General features: G+C 41.4%; 3 protein-coding genes across 6 annotated transcripts in view; 2 read left to right on the forward strand and 1 right to left on the reverse strand.

Annotated features, from left to right (window-relative positions):
* DNAJC25 (DnaJ heat shock protein family (Hsp40) member C25) overlaps positions 1–2,143 on the forward strand; it is a 28,125-nt gene extending 25,982 nt beyond the window's left edge. For all 3 annotated transcript variants that reach the window (XM_082696967.1, XM_082696968.1, XM_082696969.1), the window contains one exon: positions 1,704–2,143. In XM_082696967.1, coding sequence (XP_082553093.1) covers positions 1,704–1,826 — 123 coding nt within the window. In that variant the 3' untranslated portion in view covers positions 1,827–2,143. The remainder of the gene's footprint in view (positions 1–1,703) is intronic.
* The window catches only part of ECPAS (Ecm29 proteasome adaptor and scaffold), a 295,320-nt gene that overhangs the window by 177,074 nt on the left and 94,851 nt on the right, over positions 1–23,395 (reverse strand). The gene's annotated exons all lie outside the window — the stretch shown is intronic.
* GNG10 (G protein subunit gamma 10) overlaps positions 12,460–23,395 on the forward strand; it is a 36,688-nt gene continuing 25,752 nt past the window's right edge. Inside the window, exons 1-3 of one of the 2 annotated variants that reach the window (XM_082696974.1) lie at positions 12,460–12,634; positions 18,183–18,314; positions 19,752–20,714. In XM_082696974.1, coding sequence (XP_082553100.1) covers positions 12,554–12,634; positions 18,183–18,308 — 207 coding nt within the window. In that variant the 5' untranslated portion in view covers positions 12,460–12,553 and the 3' untranslated portion in view covers positions 18,309–18,314; positions 19,752–20,714. Of the gene's footprint in view, positions 12,635–18,182; positions 18,315–19,751; positions 20,715–23,395 lie in introns of those variants that run through there. The other variant, XM_082696975.1, reaches the window with a different exon arrangement.

A 23,395-nucleotide genomic window follows, 5' to 3' on the forward strand; every position in this document is an offset into this window, starting at 1 on the left:
AACAGAGCACAGATGCTTCTGTGTAATAACTAACTTATGTATGAAAGGTTACTTTTATTTTCTTAAAAATGCCTCTAAAGTTTGGGCAGCTTAATAAATGTTATATTCTATAATTGTCATTACCTTGAGGTAACTAAATACCAGTTACCTTGAGGTGATCAGCTGCTTAGCTGAAGTCTTAAAGGAACTATTTATCTCATCATAATGATATTATTTTAGGTTTTAGGCAGAATTAATTGGCTAATGTATTAAAGATAAGAATAAAGCACAGTGATGAGGCACCTGGCTGGCTCAGTCTGTAAAGCATGTGAATCTTGATCTCAAGGTCATTAGTTTGAACCTCACATCAGGGTAGAGTTTATTTAAAAAACAAAACAAACTATAGGGAGGGTATGTGTTACGGTGAGTGCTGTGAATTGTGTAAGACTGATGAATTACAGACCTGTACCCCTGAAACAAATAATACATATGTTAATTTTAAAAAGATATTAAAAAATAAAAAGAATACAGTATAGTAAAATCTTCTTAAGAAATCTGAATATATTTGTGTTTTTAGTTTCATAGACATTCCTTTTTATATGTGGCATCCTAAATAGGTTTTACTGAAAGTAGAGTACCAGTTGGAATTATATTTAAGTAACTTACTATGAATTGCCAGAATGTTTTGACAAGTAGATATAGTTAGCCTGCTTGTAATTAATGTAAAAATGGAAGGTAACATACTACTTTGCTCCTAAAGTACTTGAAAAGTTTTCTCTTAAGTAGGGTGAGCAGCCCAGTTCACAAAACTGGATCTTTCATGGAGTACTATCCTGAATTATCATATTATTCTATGAGGTGATCTTAGTCATTACTTCCCAAAATTTGGAAGTAAAGTCATTTCTTTCTAAAATTTGATGAAACTGGTTATGAAAACTTGTCCATTTAGTTTCATCTGACTTCCACAAAAGTTACAGAAATGAAGATTTTCTTTGTCCTTAACCTGTGTGGTTTGTTAACCCATTTTGGGAACCTTAATAAAATATTTTGAAAAACCACTAATTATCTTTGAATTTGGAGACAGTTGTATACTTAAGGTCATTTTATTCCTTGGTTAGGATCAACAAATACTGAAAGTCATCAATTTCAGAGCACAAGGCGCTGGGTGGCTCAGTGGGTTAAAGCCTCTACCTTTGACTCAGGTCATGAACCTGGGGTCCTGAGATGGAGTCCCAAATCGGGCTCTCTGCTCAGCGGGGAGCCTGCTTCCCTTCCTCTCTCTCTGCCTGCCTCTCTGCCTACTTGTGATCTCTGTCTGTCAAATAAATGAATAAAATCTTAAAAAAAATTTTTTTTTCAGAGCACCATATTAAAGAAATAAAATGGGATTCTTTAAGATTGAACATTAGTTGTAGAGAGAAAATGATTAAACTCAGCTGATGTATGATGTCAATGAGGAAAGGAATATATTCTTAGGTTACAGAAATCAGTGACAAAAATTACTAAGCTCTTGTCTTTTTTTTTTTTTTTTTTAATTTAACACCGAATGTTAAGGTGCTTAACTGCTTAGTATTTTTAGATGCATGGTCTTCAGAAGACAAGTCAGTACATTCATAGGAAACGTTTACCTAAAGTTATATTTGAAAAATGTAAATATGCCATAAGATAATGACAAATATTTCCCTTTGGGTAGTAAAGTCATTTAGTGTTATTTATATGTACAGGTTTATAAACAAGAACAAGAGGAAGAACTAAAGAAAAAATTGGCAAATGACCCCAGATGGAAGAGATACAGGAGATGGATGAAGAATGAAGGGCCTGGACGGTTAACGTTTGTGGATGATTGAGGATTGCTGGAATGCTACTATGCCAAACCTTAATTGTGATATTTTCATAACTGAATTATTTTAGAAATGTATCAACTGCTCCTCAGCAGTACTTAAAATTCCTCAAATATTTGATTAAACAGAATAATGTAGAAATTTAAAATTTCCCTTAAAACTTTATACATAAGACATTTATTATGATTGTTCAATTTTTATAATCTATTTGTGGATTTTGTTAAATGATCTGACATGAAGATTTACTTGTTGCCATTTAAAATTTTTATATGTTTAGTTAAAAGATTTGACATGAAAATTTATTAGATACCATTTAAAATTTTCACGTGTTGTTTATTCTTTATAAGTGTTTCCTTTTTCTTTGTTACAGTGCTACATTTTTCTGCTTCCATGGCCTCTAATATTTTCACAAAACATAAAAAATTCTAATTACATTGTGTCTTTAGACACGGACTTCTTTGGCAAAATGATTTCAACTGTCATGTCATCTCATTATAGTCATTCTAGGATTGAAATATGTTCAAAATATCTCTCTAGGAGAGTCTTCTGTCAGAATGTGCTTATATTATTTTTCCCCGTCATAATATTCTTAATAAGATCAGAAACTCTCCAGGAGAGCGAATCAACCTTCATGTCCTTGTAGGATGATCTTGATTACAGTCATTATAGGACTATAACTGTATTCTCGAACATTTTTTCCAGAAGAAACCTTAAAAAGGTCTTTTGTACCACAGTATTGCTTTCCCGAACCCCTTCAGTTAAAAAAAAAAAAAAAGAAAAAGAGCAGAAATAGTGTACTGAAAAGTTGTTCATGTATTATTAAGTCCTTGAGTCATGAAAAATCCAGTGTACATGAGTGTATTTACATGCATTTAAACCAGAAAGAGGAGGTGCATGGTTGTGTGCTATTCTTTCAAACAGTGAAATCTCTGTTTTATACATGTGGAAGTGAAAGTAATTCACACATAAATTGACTGAAACAAGTATGATACTGCATCATGGTATTGATACACAATCATGATAGTGAATCAGTACTCCTGTTAAAGGATTTATCTCATTGCTTCATATTAATAAAATGGTTGCAATATATCACAAGTTTGTTGGTATGACATTTTAAGGATTAACATAATTGCTTTTGTATTATATAGCTTTAAAAGATTGAAGTAGATAAGATACACAGACTGTTTCTAGCTAAAATAAACTAGTGTTTTCAGGAGTGCAGCCCAAATATGTGATATATACAAAAAGGCAGGAGGGAAGAGTTTTTTTTGTTTTTGTTTTTAATATTTTATTTATTTATTTGACAGACAGAGATCACAAGTAGGCAGAGAGGCAGGCAGAGAGAGAGAGAGAGAGGAGGAAGCAGGCTCCCCGCCGAACAGAGAGCCTGATGCGGGGCTCAATCCCAGAACTCTGGGACCATGACCCGAGCCGAAGGCAGAGGCTTTAACCCACTGAGCCACCCAGGCGCCCCCAGGAGGGAAGAGTTTTGACCTTGTGAGTCATTTAGTCTGTGAGTGAGGACCTCAGTTACCTTAATAGATAGAAATTTGGGGAAGAACTTCAACTAGATTTTCAGTAGGACCCCTTTGCTGTTATAAAATTCTGAAATAGTTACATTTTTCTAAGGCACTTGCCCCTCTGTTAAAATTTCAAACTTCTGGTATTCTGAGTTTTCTTTTTATACCCAGTAATAAGGAATAATAAAAGGACTGGGTATGTAGCATTCATAAAGGTTGGCTGATTCAAACAATGTGTGTTGGAAATTATTTTGCATATCTGCTAGATTGTTGTATTTTTCCCTGGCTATATAGAAGCCTCATTTCTGAAATCACCCCCAGCAGCCTTCTCACTTGGTAAAAGTTTGGTTGTTCTTTGATAAATGGACTCTCCTTAACAGGAGGACCTTGATGCTTCTCTTTTCTTCCCTCAACAAAATATGCTTCAAAATCCTATAGTGAAGGAAGAGCCATTAGTTGCAAGTGTCATTCAAGTACAATGAATAATTTTTATTCATATTCTGCCCATCCCCCCCACCAAAAAACCAAAAGCTTCTCAATTTTAGAACCATTCCGGAGAAGAATCCTGAATAGAGGATCCTACAACCTCACTAGATAGATATTTTTTCTTGTGCTTCTTTTTTAAGGGTATCCTGTCACCATTTCCTTTTGTTTGACATGTAGGGTTTATAGTGTGTAGCTGTTCATTGCTATCTATTATCACTCCATATAATTAAGGTCTGTGCTAAAATTACTCAGGATCATATTCATGTCAAATATCTTCATAAGAGATTCCACTACTAACCCTTTCCACAGTGGTCTTTTTTTTTTTTCTTCAAAGATTTTATTTATTTATTTGACAGAGAGAGATCACAAGTAGGCAGAGAGGCAGGCAGAGAGAGAGGAAGGGAAGCAGGCTCCCTGCTGAGCAAAGAGCCCCATGCGGGACTCGATCCCAGGACCCTGAGATCATGACCTGAGCCGAAGGCAGTGGCTTAACCCACTGAGCCACCCAGGCGCCCTCCACAGTGGTCTTGCCATTTTTCTTTTCTTTCCTTTTCCTTTCTCTCTTTCTAGATTTTATCTATTTATTTGACAGAGCACAGCAGGGGGAGCAGCAGGCAGAGGGAGAGGGAGAAGCAGGCTCCCCCATATGGGGCTTGATCCCAGAACCCTGGGGTCATGACCTGAGCCAATGGCAGGTGCTTAACCAACTGAGCCACCCAGGTGCCCTTTAGTGGTCTTACTTTTTTTAAAGATTTTATTTATTTGTCAGAGAGAGCGAGCGAGAGCGAGCACAGGCAGACAGAGTGGAAGGCAGAGTCAGACGGAGAAGCAGGCTCCCTGTGGAGCAAGGAGCCCAATATGGGACTCGATCCCAGGACGCTGGGATCATGACCTGAGCCGAAGGCAGCTGCTTAACCAACTGAGCCACCCAGGCGTCCCGAGTGGTCTTACTTTTTAATGAATTCTCCAAGTTCTACAAATCTGAGGTTGCTGTTTCATTGCACACCTATGTGTATCATGTTAAAAATTATAATTGATAGGATTTTTAGGTGTTACATGAAAAAACAGTTGAGATTAGAGAATTAACAAGTATTTTAATACTATTGAGTTTATGTTTAGAAAATCATAGTTCATGGGCGCCTGGATGGCTCAGTGGGTTAAGCCTCTGCCTTTGGCTCAGGTCATGGTCTCAGGGTCCTGGGATCAAGCCCCATATCGGACTCTCTGCTCAGTAGGGGGAGTCTGGTTTCCCCCAACTCTCTGCCTGCCTCTCTGCTTCTTGTGACCTCTCTGTCATATAAATAAATAAATCTTTTTAAAAAAAATCATAGTTCATTTTCTTTGAGGTTTTTTGGTTGTTTGTTTTTTTTACTCTGGACAGGGCAATAAACTTTTAACTCCCAAACCTTGGAGATATTTTGCCTCAATGGCAGCCATTGCTAAACTAAGCTAACATTCAGCTTATATTATGAAAGTGTCTACTGGCCCGAACAAAAAGTTTTGTGAAAAGTAAAGATAAATAGCTTTTATTAGACATCATTATAAATATAGCTACTTTAAGACATTGTCAGATCTCTGTTGAGTTGCAGTTGTGCATTTGACAGAGCTAAATCTTGGTACTGACAAACTAGTGTATGGATGAAGTGTAATTAATCTTATTTGCAAAGTGCAATACTCTTCACATTTAAGTATGGGTTAGGGCCAAATCTAGAACCTAATAACTAAGTAAAATTTGCTAAACAAATTATTTTACCTTTCTGGTTTCCTCATTTGTGAAATGAGGGGATCTTTTTAGATGATTAGGATTTAACATTCTAATATAGCCTGCAAATTCATAAAGATTTAGGGTCTGAAGTAGCTTAGATTGCCTGCAATTGAGAAATGTTACGGGTATTAAAAAGGCTGCCTAATTAGTTGTAAACTTTAATCAGATTCTTCATATTTAAAGTATTCAGAGTATCCCTGACAATTATGTATGGAATAGATCACATGGTCTTACGTCAATGACAAATGGGGTTTCTTTTTTTTTTTTTTTAAGATTTTATTTATTTTGACAGATCACAAGTAGGCAGAGAGGCAGGCAGAGAGAGAAGGGGAAGCAGGCCCCCCGTTGAGCAGAGAGCCCGATGTGGGACTCGATCCCAGGACCCCAGGATCATGACCTGGGCTGAAGGCAGATGCTTTAACCCACCGAGTCCCCCAGGTGCCCCACAAATGGGGTTTCTTAACAGACCCATCCTTCTGGGTGTCATGAGGGATGGAGAAACTTCCTCCCATTTGACAGTTCTTTATAACCCCAGGAAGAGTGAGCCAGACGCAGTGGAAGGGCTCAGGCTTTGCAGCCGGATAGACCAAGATTTGATTTCCGGCTCTGACAAGTAACTTGACTTTGTGCAGGTTAACTTGTGAACCTCATTTTCCCATTTTTAATAGTAGGATTACTAACTATGTCACAGGAATCTGGTGAGAATTAAACAAGACAGGGGTAAAGTACTGGCGTATGTTATTAAATGCTCAATAAATGGGTTTTCTTGCTTTTAGAGGAAACAGGGAAGAGTCATTTTCATTTATTAAAATCCATGTTAATACGAGTGTGTTTAGTGATGACCAAAAACCCCTTGTTTCTATATTCTTTTAATAGGTATTTAATCCCTTACCTTGGGCAAGGTACTGTGCTATAGTGGAAAAATGATGCCCCTTAGGGCTGGCATTGTATATTTTAGAGGCCCCTTGTTGTCCTTGACGTAGAAGTTAAAGCAGCTGAGATGACAACTCAAGAAAGACTGAACTTTTAGGGAAAAAAAAAGGACTGAACTTTTAGGGACAACAAACATCAGCTACTTGCTAGTTTATGGCCTATATTTACTGCAGGGACATTGTCAGTGAGATAAAGAGGCAGGCTTGGAACAGCTGTTCACAAGGACAAATAGCCCAAACAAAGTTCCTCACTGCCTCTCAAAGTCTCAAAAAATGCCTGTGAAAATCTTTCTGGAGAAGCTGCACCCACAAAACTGCTAGTTAGTCTTTAGCTCCTGATACATTATTCTAATGCAGTGGGTATTAGAAATGAAATAGTTTTTTTTTTATGGTACATTACACTGTGTGTCACATGAAATACAGCTGTTAATGTGTTTTCCTGTTTCTTTTAAATCATTTTAGAAAATTGAAGGTATATGTCATTTTGACATAATGTGGCAGAAAGACTTACCTTGCCATTTTATATCATATGTATCATTATTTTTTAAAAATGTATTTATTTGCTGAGAAAGAAAGTGAGAAAGTGAGTAAGTGGGGGCAGGGCAGAGACAGGGAGAGAGAATGTCAAGCAGATTCCCCACTGAGTGCAGAACCCGAGGTGGGCATCAGTCTCATGACTCTGAGATCATGGCCTGAGCCAAAATCAAGAGTTGGCTACTTAACCAACTGAGCCACCCAGGTACTTCTCATTATTTTTATGGAGAAGACTTATTTGAAGTCCATTTTCTGGAAAAATAATCCACAGTTAGTAAAAAGGTGAAAAAAAAAAAACAGGTCAGAGGACTGAAGAATTGTACACATCATAACAAGGAAACAAAACTTGTCTTACAAGGACATTATCATTTCTAAAAAGTACTGAGATACTTTTTTATTTATTTACTTGACAGAGATCATAGGTAGGCAGAGAGGCAGGCAGAGAGAGGAAGGGAAGCAGGTTCCTCGCTGAGAAGAGAGAGAGCATGAGAGGGGAGAGGTCAGTGGGAGAAGCAGACTCCCTGCTGAGCAGGAATCCTTATGTGGAACTCGATCCCAGGACTCCAGGATCAGGACCCGAGCCAAAGGTAGTTGCTTAACCAACTGAGCCACCCAGGTGCCCAATTTTAGCCATTCTTATAGGTGGTAACTCATTGTGGTTTTGATTTGTATGTAAGTTCTTATTTTAACCAAGAAAAAAATGTGTAACAAATTTTTAAAATAATATATTTGTGATCTGTGCATTTTAGCGGGGGTAAGGAAGAAGGGATTCTCTGTCCCTGGGCCTCACCCACTTTTAGAGCTCTAGAAATAACTACATCTGTGGGAATAGATTCCAAATGAGCAGTGACTTCTCTTGGAAGCTAAAGTGAAAGTTCTTTCCCTACTCCCACTTTGTGAGATACTACATCAAACACTTTCCTTAGTAGCTCTTAGTTTCCTCATCTCTAAAATTGGGGTGGATTACATTATATGAAGGTCTCTTCACTCTGAAGTTCCATGATGCAAAAATAATGGATGAGAAGCCATTCTGGTAAAGTATAAAGCAAAACACAGATGGGTCAGTGGCATCAAGCTTGCCTGTCCATGGATCATTGTGGGAGGATCTATGCTACAACCTTGTTGTTTCTTTCCAAGTCAGACCACTCCTCTCCAAGAGTAGCAAAATCAATCATACAGAAGTGGGCAGAAATGGTGGGTGTGTACAGCATGAAAGAGACAGATGGGACACACCTCTGAACATTTTCTGCTACCTATGGCTGACACAGAAGTATTACATCATGTGTCCCCTCACTGTGGGCAGTCCCAAAGTTGCCTTTTCTAATTGGAGATCATCTCACTGCTTCAGCAGTCATTGTGCTGTGCAGATGTCTCTCACATCAACATCTTGCTGTTTAACATTTCTAATCGCCTAGAGGCACATAGCGTTATAGCTGAAGACTTGGTTTCTCCTAAACCAAACTCATCTTCGTTCTTTATTCCTCCCTTCAAACCCAGGCCTGCTTCCTAACATCTGTCACAGGCACCAATTCTAGCCTGTTCTCTGCTTCAGAATTTTTACCCCCTTTCCTTTGCATTTTATAACCACCATGATTTAGTCTTTTGAATTTATTCTCTGTCCTACTTTCATAGTCCTACCTAGGGCCTCATTTCAGCCACTCTCTCCACTAAAAAGACAAAATCATTATTGAAGTTATTTTGTATCTGACTTTCCAGTTCATTTCCTATCCTCGTTCCAGATGAATATTCCTAAAATATGTTACCATGTGGCTATGCCACTGTTTGCCACAGATTTTCCTGTTTCTTTTGAGATTTTCTGTGACTTTGAGTCTTACCAGCCTTGTATCTTCTATTGCTCCCTAGAGCCTTCTCCATTCTTTAATTAATTCATTCATTCATTCTGTGTATACATGGCCTGTGCTCCCTTCACTGGAATGCTTTCCCTTGTCCTCTGTCCCTTGTGCAGGACTCATATTTTCAAAGTCTTGGTCCTGCCATTTATGAGGAGCTTTCCCTAACCTCCAGTCAGTATTTTTACTCTGAGTTCTTTGCAACACCTCACATGACCGTTCTACTATGTCTTACTTATCATTCTAGTAATGTTTTCAACATGGAGTTTCATCTTTTGACTAGAAAGTAATTTAAGTTCTTTGTAGTAAGGGAACTTGTCACTAGAGAGGGCATTAACATTTGCAAATCTGCTCGTCATAAGAAAAACTTTAACGCCGCAAAGACTGAACACAGCTCACAAAATAAAATATTCAGTTTCAGCTCTTAAGATACTTAAAAGATGTGAGATGCCGTATTTCATCTATGAGGTTCGTAAAGATAAAGAACCATAACATAGAATTGTAAAGGTGCAGAGAAATAAGCAGTCTTCTGGTGGGAATAGCAATTGGCTACTATCACCTTCTGGAGGATCAAGTTGGGAAAAGTGGAAGAAACTTTTTTTTTTTTTAAAGATTTTATTTATTTATTTGACAGAGAGAAATCACAAGTACACTGAGAGGCAGGCAGAGAGAGAGAGAAGGAAGCAGGCTCCCCGCTGAGCAGAGAGCCCGATGCGGGACTCAATCCCAGGACCCTGAGATCACGACCTGAGCCGAAGGCAGCGGCTCAACCCACTGAGCCACCCAGGCACCCTGGAAGAAACTTTTTATTTTTAGTCCATCAATTCTATTTTTAGGAATGCATCCAAACCCCCATCCCCCAAACCAAACATGCACAAAGCTATATATGTTGAAGGAGGTCATCATGTGTTAAGTAATAGGGCAGTAGGTAAATTATGATTCAGTTTTACAATGGAATATCATGCAGTCATTAAAAGTAATAGATGTAGGGTGTATCTTTTCTGACCGCTCCCGGCCCTCTTCTGATATCAGCATCCTGGTTTTCTTTTGGGGAACGACTCTTCCCTTCCCCACCTCAGTCCATGTACTTTGGCTGTCTTAGCTTGAGGTTCTCAGAAAAATAGACTCTAAGAGATTTTCAGGCAGAGAGTTTACTGGGGGGAGTGTCAAAATCGACACCTGTGGGAGAGGCTAGGGAGTGGGGATTGAACAGAGGGAGGAGCTGACCTGTGAAGTAGTTGCCGTAAAGGCCTCAGATGATCACAGTAAGGAGCTGTGGAGCTGGGATCTTCTTTCAGTGTTGTTCCAACTCGAGGCAAGGGAGCTGGGTTCAGGTCTTATGCATCCCACATCAATTTGGATGAGTGCTGATGCTGGGAGGGAAGGCTCTCAGCTAAGGGCAGTTCCCAGAGCGCGACTAGCTGAGGCATCAGCTGCAGCTACTCCCAGCAGCTGGGGGAATGAATGCCTCAGTCCTAAATGGGGAAGTTGGGGGGTGCATCTCTCATCCTCCTCCTGTCCAGCCACACCTAATCTGGGCTTTCCAACTCTACATAACCCTTGCTTTCAAATAATGATTGGTTCAGGGTGGGCACATGACTGAATAATGTTGGTAAGATCCAGTATGGGGGTTTTTGTTGAAACAGTGAGAAAGAAAAGAAGAGGGGTCTTGCTCCTGAGTTTGCTGGGTTGGGACAATGAAAGCATGGAACGAACCTCTTACAGTCTGTTTACCACTGAAGAAAATGAGGCCAATACCCAGAAAAAGCAGAGTCAAAAGACAGAGATCCCCCAACCTACTTTTTGGGCAATTAAATCCACTACTTTAAGTCCTTGGCTTTTCAGTTATGTAAGCTAATATATTACCTTTTTGCATTACTCAATTTAAATGAGCTCTGACATAACAGGTGACCCTTGAACAACAGGGGATAGGGGCATTGACTCCATGCATTCAAAAATCCACATATAAATTTTGACTCCCCCAAAACTTAATTACTAATAGCCTACTGTTGACTGGAAGCCTTACCAATAACATGAACAGCAGATTAACACATTTTGTATGCTGTATGTAATTTTTACTGTACTATTCTAGTAAAGCCAGAGAAAAGAAAATGTTAAGCAAATCATAAGTTAGAGGGGTGCCTGGGTGGCTCAGTCATTAAGCCGCTGCCCTCGCTCAGGTCATGATTCCAGGGTCCTATGATGGATCCCCAGGTGCGGCTCCTTGCTCAGCAGGAAGCCTGCTTCTCCCTCTCCCCCTGCTTCTATTCCCTCTCTTGTGGTCTCTGTCAAATAAATAAATAAAATCTTAAAAAAAAAAATCACAAGGAAGAGATGCCTGGGTTTTTGGTTTTGGTTTTGGCTCTCATCAAGATCTCAGGGTGCTGATATCCAGCCCCAAGTTGGGCTCCATGCTTCGTGGGGAATCTGCTACTCTCCTTCTCTCCTTCTGTCCCTCCACCCTCTCTCCCTCTCTCATCAATAAGTAAATAAATAAATCTTAAAAAAAAAAAGAAAGAAAATCATAAGAGAAAATCTTTTAAGAACTGTATTGAAAAAAAAAAAAAAAAACAACAAAAACACAACCCAACAAGTATAAGTTGACCCACGCAGTTCAAACCTGTGTTGCTTAAAGATCTACTGTTGTACAATGGTGTACAATAACAAAGGCGATATTCACGATACACTAAGTGAAAAAAATTAACACAAAACATACATTTTACATATAGCAATGACGCCAGTTTTGTAAAACAAACTAATGTACACAGTTAAAAAAAAAAAGAGGTGGCTCAGTCGGTTAAGAGTCTGTCTTCCGCTCAGGTCATGATCTCAGGATCCTGGGATCCAGCCCCCGTCTTGGGGGGAGTCTGCTTGAGATTCTCTCCCTCTCCCCCCTCCCCCTGCTCTCTTTCGTTCTCTGATAAAATAAATAAAAACGTTTTTTAAAAATGCAGCACAACAGAAACAACATTATAGTTAAATGGTGAGATGGGACGGGGAGGGGTGGGAGACTGGATTTCATTTTCTCCTACAGGTTCCGCAGAGATGTCCAGGCCTGGGATTTGAGCCCTGCTTACCTCACTGACCTACCGACTCAACTGACGGGACTCCCGCGACACGGGAACAGGCGACTCACACTCTGGTTACCGTCTCACGGGGCTCCTCTACCAGCCCTCCTCCCTCTCCCCCCATCCCTATTACAGAAAGGCCCGGAAGCCTCCAAGTGCTTCCTTCAACTCCTCTGCCACGTGGGCTCCGGCCACCCCGAGTCCCAGTTCCGATTTCTCAGGAGTGCGTCTCCACCTTCCCGAGCCCTAGAGCCCCCCCATCCCGCAGGTCGCGTCCGCTCCTCCAGAAGCGCCACGGCGCTGAGGAGCTGGGTCCGCCGCGCGGCTCCGCGTCCAGGCGCAGGTGCGGCTGCTATCCACGTTTAGGGAGCAGAGAGAGTTAAGTGCCAGGCGACTCGGGAACCCACACGGTCGCTTACCTGCGGCTTCTGTCGCTTTGGAGACGGTCAGCGGGAAAGGCGGGGCAGCGGCGGCGGGGCGGGCGCAGCGGCTTCCCCGCCCCGGGGCGGCGCTCGCGCACGGGGCCTCGCGGCTCCCGCGGCCCGGTTCCCCCGCCTTCGGAGCCCAGCGCCGCCGCCATGTCTTCCGGGGCCAGTGTGAACGCCCTGCAGCGCCTGGTGGAGCAGCTAAAGCTGGAGGCCGGCGTGGAGAGGATCAAGGTGAGACGGGCGGCGGCGCCCTTTCCTCGCGGCGCGGTGACGGCGCGCTCCCGCCGGGGAGACGTGAGGGGAGAAGCCGGCTGCCCCTTGCCGCGGCTGGGTTGTGGTGGGCGTCTCGTGAGGACGGCAGCCGGGTCCTGGCCAGCTTCCCGGCCTCGGCGGGGAGGCGGCCGTGACAGGAGGCCGCGCCTGCCGGGCCCGCGGAGACCGGCGAGTCTTCCCGAGCGGGGCCCCGGCCGAGTGCCCTGGGGGAGTTTCCCAGTCAGCGGGGAGGACCCGGCCTCGGGGTGGGGGTGGGGTGGGGGCGGCGGAGCGGGGCGCACGCGCGCCGCCCAGGGATGCGGGCGCCGCGCGGCCGGCCTGGCTGGGCTCTTGCGGGAGGATGCGCTCCGGGCCTGCGGAGTAGACGAGGACCGGCCTTACTGAAGGATTCATGGGACGAGCGCGAGAGCGCGGCCGAAGACGGGGCTCAGGTTTCTGGCGTGGTGACTGGGCGTCGGGCGCTGCCCTTAGTCCCCGCGGGGAAGAGGGAGAGCGGCTTCGCGGAATGAGCACGTCGGTGCTGGACGTGTGGACTTTGCCGAGATATCCAGGTTGCGCTGGAGGCTCAGAGGACAAGGCTGAAAGAAGTCCTAGGAATGTATGGGGGTAAACAAATGTGTGTTAACGAAAAGACCAGAGTGTGGACCCCTGCGCCGGCCGAAAGATGGCTGAGAGGAGAGGAGAACCAAGAGAAAGCAAGGAAGGAGGGGCTTTCAAAAATCGGAGGCTTAGTTATTATGTCTGATGTTTAGTCAGTTGATTGAAAAGCATCTCTTGTATATTGTGTTGAGCAACTAGGGTCGCATTATTTGTAGAATGTATGTTCGTGTGTGTGAATGACCACCGCTCTGGCACTCCGTGTACTTCCACAAGTGCCTTCTCTCTGTAGTTGGCGCTATTCTAGGTACTGAGAATGTGGTGATCATACTGGCAGAGATCATCAATAAACACATGAGTAAGGGGCGCCTGGGTGGCTCAATGGGTTAAGCCGCTGCCTTTGGCTCGGGTCGTGATCTCAGGGTCCTGGGATCGAGTCCCGCATCGGGCTCTGCTCAGCAGGGAGCCTGCTTCCTCCTCTCTCTCTGCCTGCCTCTCTGCCTACTTGTGATCTCTCTCTGTCAAATAAATAAATAAAATCTTAAAAAAAAAAAAAAAAAACATGAGTAAAATAACTTCAGACCGTAAGTGAAGATTATAAAACAAGATCAAGAGAGTTATGGCATGCAGAAGAGGTTTTAGTAACAGAGGTAGTGGTAGGAGAATCTGGATTGTAAAAGGGTAGGCAGGCCTTTTTAAAAAAGAAATCTGGCATCTGTACCCCAATGTTTATAGCAGCAGTGGCCACCCACGGTCGCCAAACTGGAAAGAACCAAGATGCCCTTCAGCGGACCAGTGGATAAGGAAGATGTGGTCCATATCCACTATGGAGTACTATGCCTCCATCAGAAAGGATGAATACCCAACTTTTGTAGCAACATGGACGGACTGGAAGAGATTATGCTGAGTGAAATAAGTCAAGCAGAGAGAGTCAGTTATCATATGGTTTCACTTACTTGTGGAGCATAACAAATACCATGGAGGACATGGGGAGATAGAGAGGAGAAGGGAGTTGGGGGAAATTGGAAGGGGAGGTGAACCATGAGAGACTATGGACTCTGAAAAACAATCTGAGAGGTTTGAAGTGCTGGGGGGTGGGAGGTTGGGGTACCAGGTGGTGGGTATTGTAGAGGGCACGGATTCATGGAGCACTGGGTGTGGTGCAAAAATAATGAATACTGTTATGCTGAAAATAAAAAATAAATTAAAAAAGAAATCGGTTTTAAAGAGGAAACAACTTTATTCTTTCTTTCTTTTTTTTTTTTTTTTAAAGATTTTATTTATTTATTTGAGAGAGAGCATGAGAGGGGGAATGTCAGAGGGAGAAGCAGAACTCCCTGCTGAGCAGAGAGCCGGTTGTGGGACTTGATCCGAGGACTCCAGGATCATGACCTGAGCTGAAGGCAGTCGCTTAACCAACTGAGCCACCCAGGCACCCTTATTTCTTTTAATTTAGGAAATGAAAAGCTTTATTTCGAGGTTGAGGGAAAGGAACAAACTATTTTTAGATTGAGGGGGACCAAATAGAGGAGAATTGGAGGTAGAGAAGACAGGCAGTCTGCCTGTAGGGACATAGATTGAAGGGGCAACTTTTGAGATACGAAGAAAGGAGATCAGGACGTGTGTGAAGATAGATGTTTCTAGATGTGTGGACTTAAGGACTTGTATGATGACATTTTTCTTTGTGAAGTAGAAGGCCAAGTTTTCTTCTAGGGCTGAGGGGAGGGAGCTAATGGAGTCACAAGAGTGAGGATGGAGGAGAAGGTTGTTGGGAATGGGAGAGGAGCCCCTACCAGGCACAATCATAGGCACCTTGTGACTCTGAAGCCCGAGTTACTTTGAGATTGGAGACTGATTGCCCTACTTGCGGGGTTTGTTGTTTGTTTGTTTTTCCTCCACTAGCACTTAGTCACCCAGGAATCTGAGTATCCAAGGTGAATGGTAGTTGGTCCAAGTAGTGGGTTAGCAGAGGAGGTATAACACAAAGATGGAAGTGGGGGCAAAGGGCAAGGAGCTTGAGGGGCTGGCTAGAAGGAGGCTGAACGCAGACTGGTTAGAGAAGGAACTGATCCAGCCTCCTGGTGATGGGCTTGGCAAAGGGGGAGGAGGCATTCTCCTGAGGTCAGAGAAAGCATGTAGTGAGAAGGAAGCAGCATTCTGGATGGGTAGGAGAGATTGTGATCAGAATGTAGGAAGTTAAAGTGTAAAATTTCGGATGTGGAGCAGTTAGAGGTGTTGGCTGTAACTATTGGCACTGAGGAGAAGGCTGTCTGAGGAAAGGAGGTCAGGGAACTGAAACTAGGGTTGTTGAAAATGGTCAGGATGATGTTGGCACCTGAGAGGGAAAGGAGAGCTGGGAGCCAGTTGCCTGCCTACCCTGTGGAGTAGCTAGGTGAGGTATTTGCTACATTTAAAAAATAATTTTGTGTGATAAAACAGACCCAGAGAATTCAAGTGAATTGCTCAAAGTCACACAGATAATAACTTTATTTGTGGGGTGTTCTCATATGTAGTATGGTTTCAGGTGTTTGGTGGGCTTCTCTCAGGCAGCACCCTAAGGAGTCACAACATTCCAGGATCTAGTTGGCCTTATTGCAGGACTCAGTAACGAATGGATGCTCTCAGCACATCCACAGATGCCTTCTCATTAGCAGACTTGCTAACTAGTAAATAAACCAGAACACCAGTTTTCTAGCATATAATGGAGGGCATCTCTTGCTAGTGATTGGAATGCTTAATATTCTTCCAAAGGCCCCTTCTCTATTTTGGAGAAATCTCTGAGAAGTTGCTGGGCGAGCATGGACTCAATCCAAGGAAAGCCATATAATTTGGGTATCCTACCTCCCATGGCAAATAACAGCTTCTAATTGTTTGAGCTTGTATTCCACCCCCACCCCACCCCCAAAGCGTTTTTCCTGTAAAAGTGCTAGAGAAATGCTGGCCACTTTTATTCTTCTCTTATTTTCTCTGCATATCCACTCAGCTTAACTTTCTGTCCATGTTTTTTAGGTAGAGTCCAGTTAGTCCAGTTTCTCCAGGGGTCCTGGAGGTTAGTCTCCCTTCTACCCATCACGTGTGAATTTATCTGTTCCCTCTGATGGAGCAATAGTAAGCATGAGCATAATTGGTTCTAAATTCCTTGTGAATTAATAGCTGCTATATATAACCATTAATTCCAATAATAATCAACATGAACATGTCAGAACTTCTTTTGAGGGAAAAGGAAGCTTAACCATTAGTTTGATAGTATTATTTTATGTCTTTATATTTATATAATAGAAACTTATTACATTAATGAAACCAAAATTCATAAGGCATTCTAGGAACTAGTTGGTAACTATAACATAAGGAGTTGATTTTCCAGGTATTTAGAAGCTTGGAAAATTAACACAAACTAGTAGTGATACTTGAACAGCAGTTGGAACCAATTTTTTTATGATAGGAGTGAGATTTTATACAAAACACCTTCTCAGTGCACATAAAATGGAATGGGAGGAAAGCCTCGATGTACAAAACTGCATCAAATGGAGGCTAAGAAGATAGGCAGAAATTATCAGTGCTACCTAATAAACTCCAAAACTTCGTCACTTAAAGCAACATTTATTAATTCGCAGTTTTTAGGTCAACATTTTGAGCTGGGCTCAGCTGTGTAGTTCTGCTGATGTTTGCTGGGCTCTTCCACGCATCTGCAGTCAGTTGGAGGGTTGGTTGGTGGCTGGAGGATGGAGCATGGCCTCACGTGCATGTCTGGAAGTTGGGAGGCAGATGGCAGGAGCTGGCTCCCTGATGATTCTCCCCAGGATCTCCAGCAGGCTAGCCTGGGCTCATTAGATGGTCTTACAGTTCCAACCCCAGCAAGAGAGGTAGCTGCAAAGACTCTTCAGACCTACAGCCTAGAACATGTCCGTTATTTCTACCACATTTTCCTGGTCAAGCCAGGTCACAAGGCTAACCCAGATTCAAGCGGTGTTAGGGAAAGACTCTTGTTGGCGAGAGGAGCCGTAAAATACTGTGACTGTTCTTGTAGTCTGCCACAAATGTACTGCTGACTGTGTGTTAACACTGTTCTACGTGTTTTACATGCATTTAGCTCATTTAATTGGCTCATCAACTCACTGACTTACATACTGTTAAAAAATGTATTTCACAGATGAGGAAACAAAAACTGAGAAATTAAGTTAACTTGCTCAAGATCATACAGGTAAGGATGGAGCTGAATTTGAGTCCAGGCATTTTGGTTCCAGAGGCTGCACTTTTACCCAATAAGCTATCCTGCCTCAAAAGCTTGAGGAAAACTTGTCACTTTGTTTTGGGCAGACTGGATAAGGCTTCAGCCGTGTAAGCATTAAAACAGTCTGCTCAGGCGCCTGGGTGGCTCAGTGGGTTAAGCCTCTGCCTTTGGCTCAGGTCATGATCTCAGGACCCTGGGATCGAGTCCCACATCGGGCTCTCTACTCAGCGGGGAGCCTGCTTCCCTCTCTCTCTCTGACTGCCTCTCTGCCTGCTTGTGATCTCCCTCTCTCTATCAAATAAATTAATAAATAAAATCTTAAAAAAACAAAACAAAAAACCAGTCTGCTCACATGGCAAACCTGACTATATTAGCGCACGCTTATAAGTGAAAATTTGTAAAGGAAGTACTAGAATGAGCTATTTTTTTACCAGGTCAGTCTCACAACTAGGATTCTAAATGGATCAAAGATACCAGCTTTATTTTTCTTTTATTGAAGAAGCAACGGAATTAAAAAATACCCTAAATCATGGAAACTGTAACATGAACTTTCAGCAAAAAAAGAGACTTTTGGAGATCACAAGATGTGGGACCTTTATCAGGCTGTAGGGTCATTTTTCAGAGTATCAGATGGCTCGGCTGTGAGCAGCACGTCAAGCCGGTGTCCCTTTGTTTCAGGTCTCACAGGCAGCTGCAGAGCTTCAGCAGTACTGCATGCAGAATGCTTGCAAGGATGCCCTGCTGGTAGGTGTTCCAGCTGGAAGCAACCCCTTCCGGGAGCCCAGATCCTGTGCTTTATTCTAAAGACTGGTGAGTAATGACACACTGTGCTGTCTTTGGGCCATGGCATTATCACAGGGCTTCCCAAGGGATCGGGCAACTGAGCTTTGAATATCCGCTATTTTGGGGGAAATTAAAATAAGAAACAGTAAAATGCATCTGAGGGGTGGCTCTAGTCAGCATGTCTGTGGAATACATCTCATTAAGTGAGTCTCAATTCTCTTGGGCACTAACTCATGAGATGTTAATATCCTTATGTACTTGAGGTCTTTAACTGAGTTGGCTGGTAGTAATTTCATGACCTTAATCCCACCATCTCTGCCCTAACACCATTCCAGTGCTGTGATTTGCTGCTTGGTGTTATCAGTAGGCTTGCTGCTCTCTGGACCAAGGACTCCACAGAGGAGACTTGTTTCTACCACCAGCTATGATTTCTTTCCTGGAGGCTTTCAGAATATATGGGTTTTGGGTTTTTTGTTTTTTTAAGATTTATTTATTTATTTATTTGACAGACAGAGATCACAAATAGACAGAGAGAGAGAGAGGGAAGCAGGCTCCCCGTCCAGCAGAGAGGCCGATGTGGGGCTCGATCCCAGGACCCTGAGATCATGACCTGAGCCGAAGGCAGAGGCTTTAACCCACTGAGCCACTCAGGTGCCCCCAGAATATGTGTTTAATAGAGGAAGAAGTGTAGTTACTGGAGAAAATCGTGGGTAGAGTTAAAAGAGCTTTGCAGGGGCACCTGGGTGGCTCAGTGGGTTAAAGCCTCTGCCTTCAGCTCTGGTCATGATTCCAGGGTCCTGGGATCGAGCCCCGCATCGGGCTCTCAGCTCAGTGGTGAGCCTGCTTCCCCCTCTCTCTCTGCCTGCCTCTCTGCCTACTTGCAATCTCTCTCTCTGTCAAATAAACAAAATCTTAAAAAAAAAAAAAAAAAGAGCTTTACAAATTGATTAGTGAAATGAAAACACCTGTTTGGTGGCATATTGGGAATTTCACGGGTCCTAACGTGTTGCGTTTCCTTCTTTCACATTTTCACCTCCCCCTCCCCTTTTTGGGAAGAGGTCAGGGCATAGATTACTGTAGTCTTTTGGGCCCAATATAGTTCAAACTATGTGTTCTGAGGGATTTTCATAAAACTTAAATAAACATCTTAGGTCCTTTTTCATATATTTGCAAAAGGGAATTACTCATATTAACAGAAAGAAGTAATTATGTTGTCAGGTACTATTATACTTTTTAATGGAAAATGTCTACATTTATGGTATTAAAGTAATAGTCTTGTGCTGGCATAGCATTTTCCTTTTTACAAAGCAGCTTAATGGGTGTTATTCATTCAATAATGTAGCTTAGATATTTTTTATATTGTTACTTTCTACTTTGAGAACACTAAAGTGACCTGAATTGATGACTAGTTAATTATATGTATAAATCTTACTAACGTGAAAACCTACCTCATTCTCTTTTCAGTAAGGAAGAAGCTCACTGAGGAATGCTTTTAAGTGCAAAGTGATGAATAACTAACTGCCTCCAAGTCTCAAGAAAACACTTTTCTCCAGCCAAATGACTCTTATATATTTCAGACCTTTCCTTGGCCTGGTCCTATAGCCAAAATTTTATAGAAATTGATGAGTTTCTACTCAGATAAGGAAACTGGATGAGGGGGAAGACTTTAGATAATAATGGCCAGAGTCTTTTGGTAAAGTGCTTTTATATTTAAGACAAACAAAAATGTTACCACCAAATACACCTCTTTCATAAGCAAATTACTAGTGTTTCTATTCCTGGAATATTGTTTGTTTTATTTACTGGACGTTTACATTTTGGGAAGGCAAACATTTTTGTTTGTTAAAAAATTGAATATTTGTAATTTGTTGTTCCTAAGATTTTTATACCATAACAAAACTTGATCTTTTCTCCTGAATTTACAGTTTCTAAATGAAGACAAGCAAGTATAAAACTGGGGGAAGAGTAGACTTTGTTAATCAAATGCTGTCTTGATTTTTCTAAATGAGAAGATTCTTTCATTTGTAACACTAAACATAGGAGCTGTTTCTTAGCAAACTCATTTGGAAAGATTCCTGTTGTGTTTTGTATTAGATTGCCCCATCTAGTGTATGAAGCAGATTTGGTCTTTGTTTTCTTAAGTTCCTCTACTTTATAGTTGTAGTTATACTTAAAACAACAAAAAAAAAACTACATTATTTCATGTCTTTAAAAAAATGTGTTCTTTCGAACATTACAAATGAGTAAAAACAAAATCATGTGAAAATACAACCTACATAAATTCTTCATGTCACAAGTGTTTTATTTTGATGATGTGCCTTTGATTTAATTTGGAACACTTTTAAAAGGGTATTATGTGTTTGTAAAAATCTTTGATGAGCTTGGAAATAAAATTTCTGCTTAATTCATCATTTTCTATGATAGCAACATTTTGTGTCAGATTTTCTTTTAAGGTGTCATGAATTTTTGTTTCCTTGTGAAATTGAGTGCTAGAAGTGGGAAGTGAGATTTTTGCTTATAAGTTCTTGTAGAACTTTGTAAAAAAAAATTATATATATGTATATAAATGAGCAGAAACATCTCAATTTCTGGCAACATTGCACTTTGAAATAGTTATGTATAAATCCATAAATAAATGAAAATATCTTTTAGCATAATTTGTGTTACCAAATAGAGAAAATAGAAGCCATCATATGGAAACTCCCTTAATCTCTGGCCACTAAACTTCCAAATCTAAGTTATCTGAATCTCTCCCTCCGTTCAATCAAAATTCAGGTGTCCCTTTTCTTTTCTTTCTTTTTTTTTTTTTCCCTTAGTGGCAGAGATGGTTTTTTTGTTTTGTTTTGTTTTGTTTTTTTACGGTGTCTCTTTTCTAACCCTGCTATTTGTTCTCTGGATCTGTTTTAATGTTTTGCCTTCTTTGAAATCATACTATCAATTATCCTTTCTCCTTTATCTTCAACTACTTTATTGGATCCTTTCTGTCAACATTAAACGTGCCAATCTCCATCTTAACAACAATAAGCATTTTTTTAAATCTCCATTAAAAAACTCATTTTCATTTATAAAAGGTAAGTAAGTCCCAGAGATCTACTCTACAGCATAGTGCCATGGGTAGCATATTGTATTTTGTACTGAAAAATTTAGTAAGAGGGTTGATCTTATGTTAGGTGTTACTATAAAAAGTAATAAGAGGGTGGGAGAAGAAACTTTTGGACATCATGGATAAGTTTATGGTGTAGATTGTGATGATGGTTTCAGAGGTATATACTCACCTCCAAAGTCCTTAAGTTGTATACATTATTATGTACAGACTTTTGTATGTCAAAAAGAAAAAACTCTTTTCTTGATTCCGATTTCTCCTCTGGCAAAAACTTGGTAAGATAATACAAGAAGCTATAGATTTCTCACTTACGAATATAAATATGTGTCCTAAATATAAGCAAATCAAATTCACTAGTGTATCAAGAGAAGATATAATGTGACAAAATTATTTTGATAAAAGGAAATCTATCCATGTTTTTCATTACATTACAGGACCCTGGGATAATAACCGGAGCCGAAGACCCTGGGGTGATGCTCAACTGACTGAGCCACCCAGGTGTCCCTTTATTTATTTATTTATTTTTAAGATTTTAATTCTTTGTTTGAGAAAGAAAGCATGAACGGGGGTAGGGAGCAGGGAGCCCAATGGTGGACTTGATCCTAGGACTCAGGATTGTGACGTGAGCTGAAAGCAGACACTTAACTGACTGAGCAAGCTAGGTGCCCCTTTATTTATTTATTTATTTATTTAGATTTTATGTATTTACTTGACACAGAGAGAGCACAAGCAGGGGAACAGCAGGCTCCCTGCTGAGTGGGGAACGTGATGCAGGGCTCAATCCCAGGACCCTGGGATCATGACCTGAGCCCAAGGCAGATGCTTCACCAACAGCTACCCTGGCACCCCTAAAACTAAGATTTTTTTTTTTTTTTAATTACAAAGAACGGCATGTGGGTGGCTCAGTGGGTTAAACCTCTGCCATTGGCTTAGGTCATGATCTCAGGGTCCTGGGATCGACCCCCAGATCAGGCTCTCTGCTCAGCGGGGAGCCTTCTCCCCATTCCCCTACTTCCCCCCACCTGCTACTCTGCCTACTTGTGATCTCTGTTGCTCTGTCAAATAAATAAATAAATCCTTAAAAATATTAAAAAAAAACACAAAATTACTGTGATATAGGAATAGGCAAATAAATGATTGGATCATAACAGTTCAGAAATGGACTTTTCTCTTTGGTAGGAAAGTATGGTTTACTAATAAATGGTGCTGGCATTACTGGTTATCCACTTGGAAGGAAATAAAATTGGACTTGTAGGGCGCCTGGGTGGCTCGGTGGGTTGAGCCGCTGCCTTCGGCTCTGGTCATGGTCTCAGGGTCCTGGGATCGAGTCCCGCGTCGGGCTCTCTGCTCAGCGGGGAGTCTGCTTCCTCCTCTCTCTCTCTGCCTGCCTCTCTGCCTACTTGTGATGTCTCTCTATCAAATAAATAAATAAATAATCTTAAAAAATAAAAAAAATTAAAAAAAATAAAATTGGACTTGTATTGTGTAATAAATGCACATCGGTTAAAGAAAGAATACAAATGTATTGGAAGAAAAATTAAGGGAATAGTTGTATAACTGAAGTAAAAAGTTTAAAAGGGTCTTCCTAAGCAAGGCAGGAAACCAGGAAATCAAAAAGAAAAGAGGTGGATACCTTCCTAAAATTTAATTTAAATAAATAATTTAAATAAGTATTAAGTTAAAATCTGTTGTATGATAAAATCATAAACTGAATATAAAGGCAAAAGACAAAAATGTGTACTTTTTAAGTCCTCATTTGGGATTGCTCTTGGCATTCCCCACCACCTCTAACCCAGATTGCTCTGTTTATTAAAATTATTTGATCTCTTGTTTGAGGATCAGCTTACTATGTGGGGGAGAAAGACCAACCTATTTACCGTGAGAGGCAAGGGGTGGGATGCCCTGGTGTTGATTCCCATCTGGGCCCTGTATCTCAGTGGCAAAGGAAGGAGTATCTATGTCCATCCACAGTTGGAGGGGGCGGCTGATGTTCTCGTGAGGCCTC

This window comes from Mustela nivalis (genome assembly GCF_964662115.1).
Source record: "Mustela nivalis genome assembly, chromosome: 13".
In the NCBI taxonomy this organism is placed as follows: Eukaryota; Metazoa; Chordata; class Mammalia; order Carnivora; family Mustelidae; genus Mustela; species Mustela nivalis.